The sequence below is a fragment of the Rhinolophus sinicus genome, chromosome 3, assembly GCF_057876585.1.
Source record: "Rhinolophus sinicus isolate RSI-liver-muscle chromosome 3, RSI-T2T, whole genome shotgun sequence".
NCBI classification, from domain to species: Eukaryota; Metazoa; Chordata; class Mammalia; order Chiroptera; family Rhinolophidae; genus Rhinolophus; species Rhinolophus sinicus.
In genome coordinates this window covers 26,164,259-26,183,979 of record NC_142503.1, presented here as the reverse complement: position 1 = coordinate 26,183,979, position 19,721 = coordinate 26,164,259, and the positions used below count along the sequence as shown (strand labels likewise).

The window sequence follows — 19,721 nt, the reverse complement described above, 5'->3', positions numbered from 1 at the left end:
TACCTCATGCCTCTATTCTCTCCATAGGGGCCTTAAATATCTTGGAAACGCAATGCATGGAACCTGGTAGATGGGAATGAAGGCTGGCATAAATTTATACTAGCAAAGCCTTTAATTCCTGGCAAATACGTTTTTCTTGTACAACCACTCCCACTAATACCATCTCTGACTAAAGCCACACATTTTCCTAAGGGAAGGCAAGTTGTCGAATGTGAAAGATGATAAAATTATACCCAATTTGCACATCCAATTTGGTATAAATTATGAGTGAGTTACTCTGAATTCCGATAATAAAATTTAAATAAATTTGTGTTAAAATGCTAGCAATTACTTCATTCAAACTCAACTCCGTTTTAGAAGCCTGTATTGTAGAACCTAAGAGAACTTCCCTTCGATTCATTGTGAAAGGAATATGTATATGCTTTAGTGTAAATGAAGTCTAATCTCTGAATCTGTAAAATAAACATTTGAATTAATATTCCATTTAAAAACAATAGTCCTGCCCCTTGATACCAAGGAGGCAGAATGGAAGGATAGGGTGCAGGGTTCAGAGCCCGGACGCCTGTGTTTTAGTGTCTACTGTCACACTGACTTTCCCAATTTCAGTAACTCATATTCTTGTACCCAGTTCCTTCAACTCAAAATTAAGCATGCTAATTTAATAAGGTGACCTTTTCTGGAACCTGCTGCTCTTCGTGAACCCACCATATGCATCCGCGGCCAAATGGGGCAGCATTCATAATGATAGAGTTGAATCAGGTAATACCCATCTTCAATACTAAGGAAATTCAAGATAGAATATCTTACTACACCAGCCCCTGAATACCATTTTCAAAATATTTCTCACTCTGGAAACAAAAACATTCCAAGTTTGAAGGCCTTAGTTGGGTTAAAAAATGTTCATAATGAAAGACTGCTCTGCTTCAAAGCTCAAAGCAGGTAGGTTTTGAGAGCAGAAATCATTCTTGAATAGGTATGAGGTTGAATTTCGGTTTTCTGCTAGTGATGACAGTTTAACTGGGCCATTAATACACTTGGGAAGAGGCAGGAGAGAAAGTGCCCATGTATTAGAACAAGATGTAGAGAATGAGCGTCTCAAGAAGAGGGGGGCAAACATTGGAGAAACCTGGATTTTAGTGGTCTCACTAATTCCTAATCAACTAGGAAAGGAAGCAGGAGACGGAGGCATTCCCCCGCAGAGATCAGATACCCAGACACAAGCCGTTAGTTACCTGGGAAGGTTTTCTGTTTTGTTTTTTTGTTTTGTTTGCCTCACGGTGTCTTCTCTCTCTCCCTTCCTCTTTTGAAGACTCTGTTCTAACTTCTGGCAAAGTTTAGTGAGTGACACATGGCAGGAAGCACTTTTATTTGAAACAGCTCTCCCAGGATAACCAATCTATCCTCCATTTTTACATATAAAATTCTAAAACTATCTTGGCATCAACCAAATTTTTTCGTCCTTTTATATCGCTGTGACAGCCTTGGCAGCATTTGAAAGGAAGGGAACTTTGAAATGGTTTCTTCAGGATGCAAGCATGTTGAGGCCTAAGGCACATGCGTGATAGCTGGTTTCCATAAGATCCAGACAGGAGCCAGCTGCCAAATGAAAAGCTTGAATCAATGAAGCAGAGGACCCCATGGATTATCTTAATTAACGACTTAATAATCAGCATGGTTTGTATATGTGAATGTATATGTGAATGTATTCACTCAACAAATAAGTCGTGCTCGTGAAGGCTCTGTTCTGGCTATCTGAAATACACCAGTGTATGTAGGATAATGGCTCATTTTTTCATGACTAGGTACTTATGGACTGTATTACCTTTCTAATGAGGAAAAGCTGTGATAGAAAGGGCTTCAAAATGTAATCTGCATTTGAAATCAAGAATCCTCTTCAAGCTTCTCTCCTGACAAGTCCTTTCTCCCGCTTCCTTCAGGTGGTGTACCAATTACACCCCCTCAGGCAGGACCATGGAACCCAACATCTTTAGTGTTCAATCAGTCCACTTCAATGGTCCCAGGAGCCATGATGGGTGGTCAGCCTTCAGCATTCAGTCAACCAATCGTTTTTGCCACAAGCCCAGCTGTTCCAGGTTGGAACCAGCCTTCATCCTTTGCAACCTCAACTTCCCCTCCAGCCCCTGTTGTTTGGGGCCCCTCAGCATCTGTGGCACCCAATTCTTGGTCATCAACAAGCCCTTTAGGGAATCCTTTTCAGAGCAATATTTTTCCAGCTCCTGCTGTGTCTGCCCAGCCCCCTTCTATGCTCTCCTCTCTCCTGGTCACTCCTCCTCAACCACCTCCCAGAACTGGCCCTCCAAAGGACATCTCCACTGATGCCTTCGTTGCCTTGGACCCACTTGGGGATAAAGAAGTCAAGGAAGTGAAAGAAATGTTTAAGGACTTACAACTGCGGCAGCCACCTGTTGTGCCCGCAAGGAAAGGAGACCAGACTTCCTCTGGGACTTCAAGTGCCTTCTCCAGTTATTTCAACAACAAAGTTGGTATTCCTCAAGAGAATGCAGACCATGATGATTTTGATGCTAATCAGCTATTGAAGAAGATCAATGGTAAGTGTCTACTATACTAACAAGTATTTCCACTATCATAGGGGCCTACAGAGTCCCTCAGAAGAACCCTGTCCCACCCACCAATAGCCTTACTCTTGCTTTTTCCTTTTTTTTTTTGGTAATCGGTGGTTATGGAAACAAACCATTTACCTTAAGGAGCTATTTCTTAGTTAGCTGTTTCTATGGGCTGGCCCAATGCTGCCCTCTTGTGACAGTTCTTAAAAGGGCTGCCAAGAGCTGTTGAAATTTAATGGGTCATGGCCCCTGGAGGGCCGTGTAGTAAAGCCTCAACCACACTCCATGGCCTGGAGTAAGGGAATTCTGAATCTCTTCCACTTTAGGTAAATATACATGGCTGCCTCTTCTGAGAAGGGATGAATTTGCCTGTAATAATTGGGAATCCTAGTATTCAGTGGTGATTTTTATTCCACTGATATAAATTTCAAAAGTATGGAACTTACAGTCTAAGATAAGCCTCACTGGGGGACTTCTGCCTATATTTGGGGAGAGCTTGTCTACTGATTACTCGGGTTTTTCACCTTCTAGAACCACCAAAGCCAGCTCCCAGACAAGGTGCCCTACCAGTTACCAAATCTCCTGACAATGCATTTGAGAATCCTTTCTCTAAAAATTCTTTCAGCTCATCACAAGCCTCTGTAAGTATCAACTGCTGAAAGCTGTTGCTCCAAAGTATATGCCACATAGAGATAACTACCTCCTGAATTACCCTTGCTTGTATGTATGATAATTCTTTGACCCTAAAGGACACCTGAATAAGATTTATCACTGAGAACCATCACAGCGAGAACATTAACTCAAACTGAGGAAAGATTATTTTTGCAGAGATTACTACCCTGAACTTGAGAAATGAATATCATATAGAAAAAGTCCTTTGTATCTCATTTAACCTGGCTCATGATAGCATTTGGCGAGAAAATTAAGCTGAAATATCATCTTATAAAACTGTTCAAAGATTTAAGTTCCTGATTTCCCACTCATACTTCTTTAGCAGCTCATATGAATAATACTTCCTATTTTGGGGAGGCAAACGTAATTTACCTGGACCTTGGTTTTGATGTAAATAATAAGTATACATCAACAGTTGCAAGCAGGTGAACACAAATCATTATAGACCTGTCTATGACGTAAGTGATTTTTAAAGGAATCTAAGAAGGCTTAATTATAGGGTTTTTTTCCTATAACTGTAATTATACTTATGGACTGGTTGGTTTTATCTCCATAGATGGCTTCTCCTCAACCTGCACCCCCCGATGTATATAGAGATCCTTTTGGAAGTCCTTTTGCCTAACTTCTGTAAGTAGCAGATCCTATTAAGCTTAGGTCTGACAAGAAAGGGTGTCACAGGGGGTGAGGGTAAAATTTTAATTTTAGAACTGGGAAGAGGTTAAACTTTGTAATTTAGAAATAGTAGACATGAAAATCTATACTTAGCAATTTGATGATGAGGCTGAGCATTTAAGAATAGAATTCTTATACATATCAAAACAGAAATGGATGCATAGGTATATGGATTTATATCATATCCCATGTTTTTAATATTTCAGTTCTGTATGGAAAACACAATATAGCACATAACAGCTTTCTACTTTTTTTTACCTTCATATTTAAGTGAGTGCAAAGCATCCTAGCAATTATTTGGTTTCCTATCTGAAAACCTTCTGAAGCCACCAAACAGTTCAGCTAAACAGACAATGATCACAATACTCCTGCCTCCCAAATCAGTGTTTATTTCTTTGGGAGGGCCTTCAAAGTTAGTCTGAAATAGTCTGATGGTATTAAATCAAAAGTGATGACAGCTGCCAATATCTCCGTCAAAGGCAGTGTAAGTGCAGATGGGTCCACAGGTTGATTCTTCTCACAAGTGGATTTTATCCTAGGTAAGTTACTAGCTGTAACCCCTTGAGATTGAGACTGGGCAGGCTCAGCCTGACCCTTTCTTCTCAACAGTGAATGCAGGCAACTTTGTGTGATCTTAAAAGATTGAGGTTAGTCTGCATTTTAGAAGAAGTAGGGTATAGCTGGTAGGGGAGAACAAGAGAAAGAGTGAAAAGAACCCAAATCCATTATTTCAGTCTTGTCCCATTCAAGTGGACTACTATCCTACGTCTTCATCCAATATTTATTTGTTTTAAATAGATAAATGTCTTCAATCTGACATCAGCGATAACATTGAGTTTATTTTTAATTTGGATCCTTCCCTCTCAGTCCATTTCTACAGTTACGGTGTTTCTTAAAGTGCTTTTCCACAAAATCTGCTTCAGAGAACTGAACCCTAGCCCTGAAATATCCCCCTCCAGTACTGAGGAAAATAGCTTGATTTTTAACAAGCATACCGGTGATTTCTAATGCTAATAAAGCAGTGTAATATATTGAAGGGCTAGACGTCTTAGCAGAGACTCATTCTCAACCTCCTCTCCAGGGGAAGCATTGAACAAATAGAAAGGAATAAACTACACTAGAAGTCTGGGAGGATTGTTTGCACTAAGTAGAACTGACCAGAGCTTTGCACTAAATTGAACTGACCAGAGCTCTCTTTAGAGGCCTTTTCTTCTCTAGGTCATGAAGGAAGGATAACTTTGATCAACCTGCTAAACTTACAGACTATGAAGAGAACTATTATGGTAGAAAATAGCCTAACATTATTGATCACTTGTGTTAATCACTTTATCACAGATTCTACACTTATTCTCTTATTTAATCCTCTTGCATCAGCCTAAGGAGATACTATTACAGACATTTCAATAATGACTTGATATTTAATACATTGATATTCAACCCAAAATTTCTAACCACAGGTTTTTTCTTCTTCATGCTTGTCTAGGTACTTGGCATATGGACTATCCAGAGGAACAAAAAAGGTTGGCCTTAGTAGTCAAGGACAAAGCTAATAGCCAGACAAGTCCTGATCTCTGCCCTTGTTCCAGCTTTGACATATTATCTGTTGCCTTATCTCTTGTTGCCTTTCCCACTTGTAAAATGCCTTTCAATTTATGTTTAGGTTAAAGCTAAACTGAATCTATGGCTTTAAATAAATTAAGAACCTAAACTCTCTAGCTTAAATGTAAATGAAGTAGTTTCCCTACTTGAACCCTTGCCTGTTGTGCTCCTAGAACCTTCTAGAACATTCTACCATATTCCCTCTGTTTGGAAGACACAGCCACCACAATCCTTAGATCATACTGTTTTGAATAAATTTCAAAGTCCTTACTGTTCAAGGTTGTTTGAGGGTTCTATTTTAGAGCAGAAAATCCAAAAATTGTAGTAGAACAAGGCACCTTCTTAAATCTTGCGTTAGACCATCACTTACAGAGAATTTTTAAAGTAAAATTGAAGTGAGTCCAACTTCTCCTTAGGCATTTTGGAATCTGACACACCTAAGAACCTTTTTAAAAGTATAACTTCTCTTCTTTCTGAAGATCGTATTTCTCTCAAGAGTGAGATTGTCCTTTTTCCAATCTCCTGCTAGCCAGTGCAAATGAGGGAAAAGCATTATTTGTCTCTCCTCTCCTTTTCCCTCTGATTCTCTTTTCAGTCAGTTTTACTCCCAAGTTCGTATATCACCTCCCTTTCACAAGGAACAAAGTTTTATGGGGCAAAATATCTAATGATTCACAGATCTGAACCCTCTCATCTTTTCAGTAATCATTAATCCCAGTAACCAGAAATGTAAATGGGCACAACCTTTATCCTTTCTGTGGAATAGGAGGCCATCCTCCTGAAGTTCCAGAAGAGCAGTTAATGTTGAAGAAAAACTGAATTCAACTCAGCAGTGAACTCAACTCAGACTGTATTCTGAGGAGCAACACATTACAAAGTTAAATGTGATTGTGCCAAATACATTAGGTGCTTATTTGGGGTCATGCTAGACCTTTATCAAGTAACTGGAAAACTTTCTTGAAGCCACAATCTCATAGTTAGTAGGAAGATAAATAGGAAAGAAAAACGGAAAAAAACTGTAGAACAATTATTTGCTCTTATCATTGAAAAATCTAATGTCTGCAATGATTTTTTTCCTCATAACCTTGGAAACTTTCCCAGTTTATTTTTAGTCCTATTGTTAGCACAGTTCTGAAGGATTTGTTCTTGCCAAAATGAGTTTTGTTTGTTTATGTTGGGTTTTCAATGTTGTCTCTTGACCCCCTAATGCTCAGGTTCTTGTGGGTGTTAATCAACCACATATAATGTAACCTTTAGGTAGAGGATGAAGATGACTGCTCAGGATCTAAATAAGATGGTGGCCTCATGAACCTCGATTGATTAGCCCCAAGTAGTCCAAGCTAAAGTCCTGTGGTTTTATATTTAATGATAATAGCTGATCATGTTTGGCATAATTTTCCATCTGGCTTCCTACTCAGTCATTATAAACACAGACTTGAATTTCTATTTTATATGTCCAAATACCTAAATGTGCTAAACTGGAGGCAATTATTTCTAGGTAGTTGAACTTTTGAAACTAGAAACATTTTTGAAAGTGATGATCAGCCACACAATTGTTTTATACATACTTGTTTTCTTGTGCACTTTTCTGTACGCAAATAAAGCTATAAATTTACTCATTTCAATAAACTGGAATGGCAGAATCTCATGTGTAACGATCAGTTTATTCTAATATTGGAACCCTGCTTTTTGTGGATGTATTAGGGTCAAAGTATAAAATATACCTGTCTAAGGTGAGTAAATGTTAGTTATCATACACTCTGGATCGTCACAAAGATGAAATAGGAGCACGAGTAAATTATTGTCTGACATTTTTCAATGTCTTGCTCTCTTCTCTCAGACCTACGTGTACTCCCTTCCTGGGGGTTTAATGGAGGTCCAGTGGATAAGACCTGTACCAGAATAACCTCAACTGACGTCAAGTACAAAAAACACTCAATAGTGAACTCTTGACTCACACCTTTTACCCTTTGCCTCCTCTTGTTCTTGTTTGACCTCACTAACACACAACTGTGGACTGGTACAGGCTGGTGCAAGACATTCAGGAAAGCTTCTGCATGAGGTTGGCAGGCCGATGATCAGACATCTTTAGCACTATGATATCCTTAAACACTCCTCCCTAATATAAAAGGCTCTCATTCTTTTCAAGAAGACTGAGATCTGTAAAGAAGATGACCCCAAGGTGGGCCTTGTTTGGGTATAGAAGTCTTGGTGTTATACTTGACTTCTCTAGGAATAACACAAACTTGAGGTGTGGGGAATGTCATTTACTATTATGGGATGTTTGGTATTACTGCCTTACTTTTCCCTTTAACTGAAACATTATTTTCTTTCTGACAACAATGAGTAGAATATAGAGAAACAGACTCCACACAAAAGCAGCTTCCAGAAAGCCACAGATGGAGAAGGCTGCTGCTAAGAACATGTTGCACAAATTATCTAGCTTATCCAGATGCTCTGCATTGTGTCTAACCCACTGAGTCTATGTGCTGTTTCCATGTGGCTAATCTGTACGATCTTGCCAGAGGTTACCCCTTGCCCATGTGTACAAGGGGAGGACATCACTTCAGCGCAGTGGGAACTACTGTTGACCAAGCAGAGGAAAGTGCTTCCTGAAGAGTCCCAGCAAAGTGGAAACAGACCTCTTGTTCATCGTCTCTTGAGTAACAGGTGCTACACACACCTGTATGCCAGAAATTCAGCTTTTATGATAACCCTACTCTACGTGGAAGAGGGTTTCATTTAGGTATCAGATCTAAACTAAAAGCTGAATCTTAACAGCCAGCATGCCCCCCAGATTTCTCATATAAAGGCAATTACAGAGAGAAAGTATTGATTTTCTCAAGATAATTTTGCATTTGGAAAGTGCTTTACCATTTATACACATAACTTCATTCTATTGATACCGTTACCCTGTGAGGTGGGAACGTTTTCTGTTCCATCTTATCCGAGAATGGCAGTCGTGCTTTAAAATGGCTGCAATCTGCTCCAATTCTTAAGTGAGTGGTTTCCATGGTATTTTATTGTAAAACTGTCCATTGTAGTAGGGAGATCTCTTCAGTCAGTGATTTCAAACTCCTTCATCAAAGTGTTGACTGTGGTGTCTAGAGAGAGCCAAACACAGAACAATTCGGTGTATTTCCTGTGCTAAAAGCAGGGAGGGAAAAGATTGGAGGACATAGCTAACTCAGGAGTTTGACCCTGCAATAAGCTGACGTGAGGACACTGACCCATATTCCCGGAACAGGTTCTCAATACTGAAAGATAGCAGCTCCCCAAAAGTCCCTGGCAAATATTTAAGCTATCATTGAAGAGGATTGCTAAATAATAAAATGCCTAATTCCTGCTGGGAAATGTTTTAACTAACTCCCTTCTATTAAAAATAGCTAAGACTCGTGTCCTAAGTTGGTATGCCAAACATGGACACACACAAGTCTGTGTACCAGCAGCAGCCCTGTTAACATGTCCTAATTACAGCAATGCTGATGGACAAGGGCCAGCCGTGTGTCATCTCACCCAGTGAGGGACCGAGCTGCTCATTTGCCCTTGCCTCTCAGGAATCGTATGCTTAATTACTAAACCTCTACAGTGTGCCGAAATCATATGAGTGCCTGTCTCCAGGGAGAGGACATTATAGGACAAACCTGGCAAAGAAACCAGGTTTCTGTGGAGATGAAAGATGAAGTGGTTGTTGAGGAGGAGGGAAAAAAAAAAACAACAACACCCTGACTGAAAGTTTTCATGACATGTTTTTATCATGATGTTAGTCATGAAGTTTTCTGTCAATCTTTTCATTTCATCTCTCATTTCAGTCACTATGACCTTACCTTAATTATAAGAAAGGGGAAGTATTGCCATTCTCTAAGTTACATGGTGACCTGGCAGGGCTGAGGCTGAGTTGTGGGTGTTTCTGGGCTGTGTCTGAAGCTGCCTCCACCCAGTTCCTACTTACACCAATTGATCACAGAACCTTTTGTTTGGGGACACAGAGGAGTGTTGGAATATAGGAGCTAATGAAGAGGAAGGAGGAGGAGAATGGAAGGGTTGGCCATTTGCCTCCCTGCCTCCCTCACTGAGAGCCTGGTTTAGAGCCTTGATGATGGAAATGATGGGACTAGAGGCAGGAGGAGTTGTTTTCTTTGGATGAAGGACCCTGGGCACAGGCTGGCGATTCATAGCCCACGTGTCCATTAGTAACACATGAACTACAGTAATGGAAAGCCTCACAGTGATTAAAATCAGTAGGGGGGGTATTTTTCTCACATAAAATAAACCCAGATTCATGGCTGTTGGTGTTGGCTCACCAGCCCAACAAGGCCCTCAAGGACACAGACTCTTTCCTAGCTTTTCACTCCAACTTTTGTAACTTCTTGGCTATAATCAATAAGGTGGTAATAACTCTGTATAATGCTAGGTGGGTACCGTTGAATAACTATGATGTACACCTGAAACTAATGTAATATTGAATGTTAGCTATATTTTAATGAAAACTATTAAAAAAATAAAAGATGAAGAAAGCCACCACCACTGAACAGTGTTTTAAACCCTGAAGAACTGAGGAGGAGAAAAGTTAAAAACCCTGGGTAAAATAAACTGTGCGTCATCGATACATAGTTTTGATCAAGTTCATTAAGAGCATCATACCATTGGCTGTCAGATTTTGATGAAACTATAGAACAATATTCCTGTTACAAAATGGGCTTGTATGGACAGCCTTTCTCATTGACTGTAGAACACACGTCTAACCTGACTGTAAGCAAATGTCGGATGGGTTGCTGTTTATAATGTAGAAGAAACTGGGAGAATATTACTCACAACCAATCTTTCATTGTGAGCATTCTGAGGCTTGCATTAAAAACACTAAAACATACTAATGGGCAAAACCTGAATTAGGATGGACTAACTGTGAGGTTACATTGCCTAATTAAAAATGAATGTAAACATGTTTTTCATTCATTTTTGTGACGAGCATATTGATTACAGGAAATGTAAGAAAAGTGCTTGAAGAGAATAAAATCTTGATGAATGGAGGATATATCACCATAATGGACATGGTACCAGTTTTTGGAGGCAATAGAGTGGATAAGTGGTTAATTTGAGGTTAAGTGCAAGGACACTGGAGCCTGGGTTGGGATTTTGCTTTAGCCACTTAGTAGCTATATGACTTGGGGCGATTCTTACGTTTTTTGTGCCTCTGTGTGCTCTTCTATAAAATGGTGGTGGTAGACACAGCCCACCTCATAGAGTTGATATGAGAATTAAATTGTTCATTGTAACATATTCAGGATAGTATTTGTAAGTGGTAAATGCTGGGTAGGTATTTGTTGTTATTATTCAATGACTTCTGTGAACCATCCCTGAATCCACTATTGTTTTTCAAATCTGGCAGTGTTGTGCTTGCCATGAAGTAAAGTGGAGAATTACAAAGCACCTTAGGGAGCAAGATCTCAAGTTTTTACAGTCCTTTCAATATCCGTCCTGAAATGGCACATCCCTTTGAGTTCAAATGAGGTTTTGTCAACATTAAAGCCTACTATTCAGTGGCTTTTAGTTCCCTGACTCCATCTGATTTATATTGTCTCCAGTAATCCTCATGATACAACCACCCAGCAACCAGTCCTCTGTGCTCTTTAGTTTCCACTTTCTAGTCATGGTACCTCACCATGGGCTTTGCTGTCTGTGTTCTCCATATCTGTGCTTCTCTTCTGCCCTGAGAGTGCTATGGAGTCAAAGACTGTGGTCTGCATTTGATAGCCAGCCAACTTTGGGTGAAACTATCACCTGGGCATGTGGGAGTCACACTGACTAACCCATCACCCATTTCCAAGGCCCTCTGGCCAGGGCTGTCTTCATGGGTGTGAAACCTGCACAATGCACAGGGCTCAGCACTCAGAGTCCCATTCTTGGTTTAATGCTCTACTGTTGCCATCTCGAAATTCTTAATTTTATGTTTGAACTTCTGCTTTGAAAGCAAAGTCTGATGGGAACATGAGGCATGCACACAAGCAGAGGAAACATGCATTGGTGTCTCTTTCCATGCCACCTCATTTGCACATAGTGTTTATGTTGCCCTGTGATCAGGGAATTCAGGCGGACCCATGATATGTGGGACTTCAGTAAGTCAAAGAAAAAGGTAAATATATTATGTCTATGACTAAGTGACAGCCCAGAGAAGTCACCCGTGCTGAGCTTGGAAGTCCCTCAAGAGGCCAAATTGTGAACCAAGGCCAGCTGCCACTAGTGGCAGGCTTAGGGCTGCTCAGCCGGAGGTACAGGACATGCTCAAGCCACATGCTGCTTGTCTGGGTTCTGCAAACCTTTGAGAGACCCTAGGAAAGTCTGCAGCCTGAGCCAAGGCAGGGAGCTTGTACAAAAAAGCCACTGGAAGTGGCTTAGGTGTGCCTGAAAGTTGGGGAGGGCGGGGTGTCGAATCACCCGGGTGTGGCAAATGAATGGCGTTAGCCAGCTTGATGGAGACTCAGATATTGCGACCACCTGTGTCTGCATGCAAGGAAGGGGGAGGGCTCAACAAAGAAACAATGGCTTCCACCAGCTCCTCTGTCCAGGAGACAAAGCTGCCCCTCCAGCTCCCATCCTAAAGCCGACAGCTCAGTTCCCCACCGTATGTTCCTACCACCTCTCCAGCTGCTGCCCCAGTGCTGGAGCTCAGAGCCAGTGATTCCAACGGTGAGTACGTCTGTATGTGGGCCCTTAAAGATAGCAACTGGGAGAGCAGCCACCTCCCATCTCACTCAGTCACAATCTCCGCTGGTTTTCACAACCAGAAACTGTTATAGAAGTATCGGTTCTTCTTGCCGACGCAGTGAAGAATCAAAAGCCAGCAAGCTAATTAGTATGCAAGCAGGGTTTATTAGTAATACTTTCTCAGGGAAGGTAAGAGACCTAGCCGAGGTGGGAGGTGGGGAGAGAGAGAGCTCTAGACCCCTTGTCCCGAAGACTTATATAATAGTTTGCTGGTAGGATGAGGGAATTACATATTGATTTGGCAGGGAAAAAGTGGTACATGCTCCTCCATGGGAGGGTGTGACCTCCTAAGCTGGGTGGAGGTCTGGTGACTTAGATGCTCACTCTGCTGGGGGTGGAGGGGTGGGGGTGACCTCCACATCCGTGATATCCCTCCCAATTTTTAATGGTCACATGTAAGTGTGGGACCAGTCCTTTCCACATCTCTGCCCCTCCTACCAGTCTCGAGGTGGCTTCTTCTACAAGTTCTTAGTTGTAGGGCTTTGGTTCAGCAAGATTTTAGGTGATTCTCAATGATGGTTATTCTGTAGTTTATTTGTAATTTTGATATGGTCAGAAAAGAAGGTAAGCACAGTATTTACCTACTGCGCCATCTTGACTGGAACCCCCACTTTCTTCATCTTTTAATTGGACAAACACAAACCTTTGAACTACAGAGATTAAAAACTGAACAGGTGAACACAGAGCAGAGAGACACCTGGCAGCCCACCCACTATACATACAAAACCCCAAGACAGGAAAAAAACAGAAATCAGCAAAAAGCTGGGGGAGAGGGGAATGAAGGAAATGATACTGGACCAGAAACAGGATTATGTTCCTGTAACTTATCTATAATTATTAACCAGCCCTATCCCTGGAGAAGAAGGATTAGCAGAACATGTCTGGTTCATTAGCAGAAATGTACTTCTTAAACCCCTTTGTCCCTTCCTTCCTTTCTTCCTTCCTCCCTCCCTCCATCCCCCCTCCTTCGCCCCCCCCCCCCCCCCCCCCCCGTCTCTCTCTTTCCCCAGTCTTATCTTCCTCACAGGCCTTTACTCTGTTGGGTGTGGGTGCAGCATTTGGTGTTGGTGCAGATCCTGTAACCTCAATTATCTCAGTCATTATCGCTCCCTCTGTAAGTAATCCTACCTCTTCTGGATATGTGCCCAGTGTTCCAAATTTCTTTCCTTCTTCCTGCTCTTCTCCATAATAATATTTAGCATTATGAGGGTGCAAGTATGGAAGCAGTTGTTGAGAAGGGCTCAGATCCTCAGATAGGGCCTTATGCTGTACTCTGGTTCTTCCAGGCTTTACAACATCTAACTTGGTCACTACCTTGTTGGTATCTGTAGCTAAAGCTTTTGACTAAAGAATGTAGGCTTTATTTCTCTCCATGCAGTTGGGAGCCTACAGGGCCTGGTGGCTCTCCCTGCTACCTGGACTCCCTCCTCGGACCTCATTAACACTGGACTCCTGAGGTCTGACTATAAGTGCCTTTCCATCTCTGCCCTCAGCATAAGGCCCACATTGTCCTTGATGTAGCAAACCTCCCAGCAAGCCTGTCGGCTACCCTCCCTCTCTCTCCTCAGGTCAGAAGGGAACTTCTTGATAACCTCTGTAGCACATGATTGCCAAAAAAACATAGGAAGCCAAATTCAGTCCCTCCCTCTCTGCCCGATCACGTGGTACAACCACTTTTTCTCATTTGGCTTCCCCATTCTGGGAAAGTCTGAAAATTGTTCTTCCAGTGTGCTAGATTGTAAGGACAGAGACATCTATCTTTGACTTCAACCTGTGTATCATGCTAAACCCATTCTGGAATTTGGCCTGAAAGAGCTACTCAGAACACACATCTCCCAGCCTTCTTCTCCCACATTCATCTCTGTCTCACAATTTCTCTGAGCCTGAGAGGCAATCTTTTCACATTCTCTGCATAATAACCTGTGTTGTCCCCACTGCTTTGAGATTCACATGCAATCAATTGCTTTATATTCTGTCATCTCCTTTCCTGGGCAATAAGCCTCAGGGTTCAGCCTTGAACTTGCAAAGTATCAAGAAAACATAATTTCAAAAGAGAAAATTAAAGAGAGTTTAAGATGGTCAAAACGTCATCCCCTGTTAGTTAGGTTTACATGTTGTTAACTGGTAAATCTGTATATAGTTTTTTCCTCAAATACTAGTTTCTTTTTGTCAGAGTCCCAAGTTTCAGAAGCCAAGTGTACCTCAACCAAGTGAAATCAACTGATCATCCAGTTACTATGGAATAACTATGAAGTAACCATTATGAACTTGTTTAACACTTTATATACTGTTGAAATAGTAATAAAATAAAAAGCAAAGATGACTTCCAGGTATAGAAACCAGAGAGACAGAGCAGGTGGTGACTCATTAACAAAAATAAAGAATATATAATAGAAAGAGCTTCTTTGACAGCGAGGGCACGAATTATGTGTTTGATTTTAGACGTGGCTAGTTCAACTTAGCATGGACAAATCTAAGTCTACCTGGAGATTTCTTAGAAGTGCTTGAAGATTGGGAAGCTGAAAAGTTATACCATAAGCTTTGCATGTTTTGAAAATTATCACTTTTAGATATCTATACTTTCAATACAAGAACCCAGAAGATTCTGGTAAAGGAACTTAAACAGAGTACTGTTTAAGATGCCTGGGTCTGAATGGTAGGCTTAATCATAAGAATGGCTAGAAAAAGAGTTATAGATTGAAAAGTGAAGAAGACAGAGGACAGACCTCTGAGGAATACCAGCATTTGTGTGATGGGCAAGGGAGAGGAGCTGGTAAAAAAGAGTAGAAGAACATTAGCTGTTGTATCACAAAACTCAAAGGATTAGCGAGTTTTAAAGCATAAGAATGGCCAATAGGATCAAACTCCTCGATAAGACAAAGACAAGAACCAAGATTGGATTCCTTAAAGATAAAAGATATCTGAGCATGTTTACAAGCTGATGGGAAAGAACCAATCAATCAAAATGGAGAAATTGAGGATGTAAGAGGAAGAACAACTAATACAAAAGAATCCTGGAAAGCCAAGGTCTAAGTATACAGTATTAGATTTTCCTAAATAAAAGCAGGCTCCTTCTTCCTCTGAGATTTAATTGAGATGCAGGGAAGTTGATATGAAAGGACCCCATGGGAAACCAAAGATTTTTCTGAGTTTCTTGGTGGAGTAAGAGGTGAAGGAGCCACTTGGAGAAGTGAGGAAAGAGTCTGACGAAAAACCAATGGAAAGACAAACAGAGACGGGTGAGTCCACTAGACTTAGACAAATGGAAAATGAATTGTTAGAACTGACCCCAGGATGAGAGTTCATAAATGTTGGTGCAAGGAGTGGAAGAGGTATGAGGAAGTTGCACTTGTGAGAGTTCATTAATGGGCAGGGAATTCAGACATAGTATAATATAAAAGAAAGAGAGGTCAGCAAGAAGGTGTTCATTTGAAGGGAAATGAAGAAATCAAAGAGCTGGATGTCTCAATGAAGACAAAGAACACCTATGCTGTGAGTAAGAGAGTGAGGTAGCTGAAAGAATTGGAAATGTGGTCAGACAGTAGGATATTGATATTTTCAAAGGTAAAGCCATTTTGTGGGTGTGAGTATGAAGCTGGGTAGGGAAGTGGGCTGAATGAAATTAAAGTAAATATGGGTAGAACTGCTGAAATTAAGAAAGAGTGAGTTAGGGTAGTACTTGTAAGAATATAGAAATAACTAAAGTAAAGCTGGCATTTGAGTGGGAAGAGAGAGACTTAAGGCAGTGTCATTGTCTTCAGTGAATGTAGGCAGTCCAGAGTATTGATAAACAGAAGCGTAGGAGGTAGCATAGCCAGACTTTGTGAACTTCAAAAGAGTAAGGGATTGTGTTGGATCTTTTGTTAAAATGAAGTGCTTTAATGGGCCCTAAGTAGTTCCATGTGACTGTAAACAGATTTGAGCCACAGGAATCCTCATTACTGTAGAGCAGGGGTATTCAAACTTTTTTCAATGGTTTTCACCAAGGGCCATATGAGGTAAAATATACAAACAGCCGAGCCACTCACTAGAGGAAGTACGTATTGCCTCACCTGGTTTATTTAAGTAAACTAAATATATTTTTGGAATTTGCTGCAGGCAAATTAACAATGGACTGCGAGCCACAGTTGGCCCGCAGGCCGCAGTTTGGACACCCCTACTATAGAGGAATAGCCAGACTTACTTCACCCCCACTGAACTTCACACACAGCTCCAGACCACTGGATAGAGACATTCTTTCTTCCCCTTTTTGTTATAAAAGTGCTCATTTTAAAGGACTGTAATGAAAAATGACACAGATCCAACAGTAAAGAGAGCTGGAATCTGATGTTGCTCCTACCCTTGACTGTGTAACTTTGGAAGTGTCACTTTCCCTTGTTAGACATCGTTTTCCTCATCTGCATTCATTTATTCATCTATTAATGCCTGTAACTCACAATATCTACTGAAGCTTAACATGTGCTAGGCACAAGCCTCATTGTTAGAGACATAGCAGTAAGGAAGACATACCTAAAACCATGGGGCCTGCAATGGACAGTCGTATCTAAATTCTCCCTCTGATTCCAATTATCTCCGGCAAGTGCATGGGTTCTAAGTAAAAGCACAACAATTTCACTATAGCATTGTAAGACCCATGGAATTTTAGGGATACAGTTAGAATCAGACATGGAATCAGATAGATCTCAACAGATCTTAACCAACTTGAGATCCCTGGACACTAAGGAAGTCCATGAAATTACTAATAATAAACTTTCATAAAACTGTTCCTATCATTTTTTTTTAGAGTTAAATGGGAATTATGCTCAAAACATTTGTGTCACCTCAGTAAAAACTGAGCGTTTCTGCCAGATGGTCACACATTCTAATGTACACATGTGCATGTTTCTGCCTTAAAATGGGCAAAAGGATTATTAGTCTACAATAAACAAAATTTAATACCACAAAATTCCCAAGCAAATTAAAACCAAGGAGAAATTTTAAAAGAAAATGTTTTTAAGGCTCCTCAGTGGTAAAAACTTTGAGACCCCTCAGCATAGTGGAAAACCCTGGAATTAGAGTTGAAAGACATGGTTTGTACAAATCCCACCTCTGCCACTTCTTCATGTGTAGCCGTGGCTATATTTCTCCGAGCGTCATCTGTAAGTCCAAACTAAAAGCTGACCTTTTATGGAGTTGAGAGGATTTAGTGAGAAATTTTGTACTTCCATGTTGTTTAACGTGACATAATAATAATAACAACAGAACTCATGATGCTGGGGAAAGAGCGTGAGATGTAGAGGCAGACACCCCAAGTTCAAAGTCTAATTATTCACAACTTGGAGCAGATGATGTGGGACCAAAACATTTATGCATTCTATTCTTCGGAAACCATTAAGTGTTTTGCAAATAAAAAATGTTATTTTCACTTCTTCAATCTAGTGCATCGTGATGTTTCATTTCCCCTAGATACACACTGGAACACAAACCTCATTTCAAAACATGTCAGATATGTGATAGATGTTAAGGGCAAAGAAGAGTTAAAAGCACTATGAAAATGTAAAGTAAAGTAGATGTTTACATTTACTTTAGTAAATGTAAAGTAGATTATTGTATTTATAATTACTCTTATATAATTAGTATAATGGTATATTATTATTATATTTTACTGATCCCATTACTTTGCTGCATTATACTCATCATGAACCACAGGGAGAAAATAAATGTAACTTCTGTGGAGCAATTCAGTCAGCTAAGAAATCCCCACTCTCCTCCATCTCCCCTGTCTCCCCTCCAGTGAGTCTCCAAGCAGAGAGGTGATTTTTCAATCTCCAGTCACACCTAATGATCAAATCAATTATCACAAAATCCAATCAATTACCATTAAGTTTAATTAGCATGAAACATCATCTTACCCTGCTTGCTTTCATGTCCTTCTAATAGGTATCCTGGCAGTGTCCGGAGAGGCCATGTAAAGGTCTTCAGCATTGCTCCATTATACTTGATAGACTTGTACCGTAGCTGGATACAGCCCACTGGTCATTAACTAAGACTCCCAAGTAATGTCCTTTGGGCATAGATTTATTCACCAGTGTAGTTACAAGTGTTATAATGTATTCATTGATGTAGTCACATCTTTGAATCATCTTTGACTTGGCAATTCTGTATGGCCTACATGTCGACCACATAAATTGTTTACACAGCAAGTTCAGGAATCCCTTGAAATTAATCCTGTTATGTACCCAAGCTCTCTGCATACACTGGAGAAAGGGCAAATAAGGGTGGTGAGAGTAGCTAACTTTTACTGTAGGTAGGACCATTACTGGAAAAGGTAAAGCAGTACTGGAAAAACTAGCTCTATATCTGTTATCTCCCCAACCGACCCCTATTTGATTGATCTTTTATGTGCTAGTGTTTGAAAATTGCCTATTTATAATTAATTAATATTTATGAAGGCTCTCTAAGTCATATGTCAGCACATTAAAAAAAAATCAATGATATATGATACCTCATGTCTTTTTTCTCAAAGTGGTCATTCTGAATCTTAGTGCCAGCCACATATTTGAATGACTTGTCAAGCTTTAAAAAATACTGATGCAAGATCCCATCCCAGATTAATTATTAGAATCAAGTGGGGTTGGGCAGGAATCGATGTTTCTTTCACAGGTCCCCAAGTCATTCTATTGTGCACCTAGTGTCTTAAGAGCAGCTAAAATGTCCACATTCTCAGGTACTTCCAAAACATCTTAACCCTTTCCACAAGTCCTGGAGAACATGCAAGTGTAAGGGAGTGGGGGCTGGGGCAGCATCCTTTATGATGGGTTGGAGCAAATTGTTCCATCTCAGAATCTATCATTGACAGGTGTGTTTCTAGGACAAGGAGACCATCCTCCTACAGGATAATGTCAATGCCTTAGGAGTTTACCTGAATTCTTCAAAATGATCCACTATGACTATAAAGAAAGCAAAGTCATAAATCCATTTGACACTTTGCCTTACTCGTGTGGAAATAATCTGCACAGCCCGTTTTCACATTGGAATATCCCTATCCGTGCCCTCCTTTCCTGTTAGTGCAGGCCTTTGATTCATTTTGAGCTTATGCCTCTATGGAAATCATCCACAGACTTTTCTCCCCAAAATACACCCTCCCCTCATCCCCTGTCCCAGAGTCTCCCAAGATGAGAACCACGAGGGTTTTTTGTTTGTTTTGTTTTTGTTTTAACACAACACTAGTACTAATCGTAGCCAATTTAGCATTCACAGACACCACTGTCCAAATATGCTTGTGAGTATGAGAAAACAGTAGGCCAACAATTATGAAATGTCTTTCCTTTGATTGGACTTCGTACCCAGGAAAGGCAATTCAACAAAAATCCTGATAAAAAAAAACCCAATATTTGTTCCGGTGCTCTGGTCGTTTGCTAATAAATGCCTCACCAGACCAGCCTGGCT

General features: G+C 40.6%; 1 protein-coding gene across 2 annotated transcripts in view; it reads left to right on the top strand.

The window, feature by feature from the left end:
* Positions 1-7,171, top strand: part of DAB2 (DAB adaptor protein 2) — a 48,767-nt gene extending 41,596 nt beyond the window's left edge. For both annotated transcript variants that reach the window (XM_019737282.3, XM_019737284.3), the window contains 4 exons: positions 1,938-2,570; positions 3,117-3,226; positions 3,814-3,884; positions 5,413-7,171. In XM_019737282.3, the coding sequence (XP_019592841.3) occupies positions 1,938-2,570; positions 3,117-3,226; positions 3,814-3,879 (809 nt within the window). In that variant the 3' untranslated portion in view covers positions 3,880-3,884; positions 5,413-7,171. The remainder of the gene's footprint in view (positions 1-1,937; positions 2,571-3,116; positions 3,227-3,813; positions 3,885-5,412) is intronic.
* Positions 7,172-19,721: the final 12,550 nt, after the last annotated feature.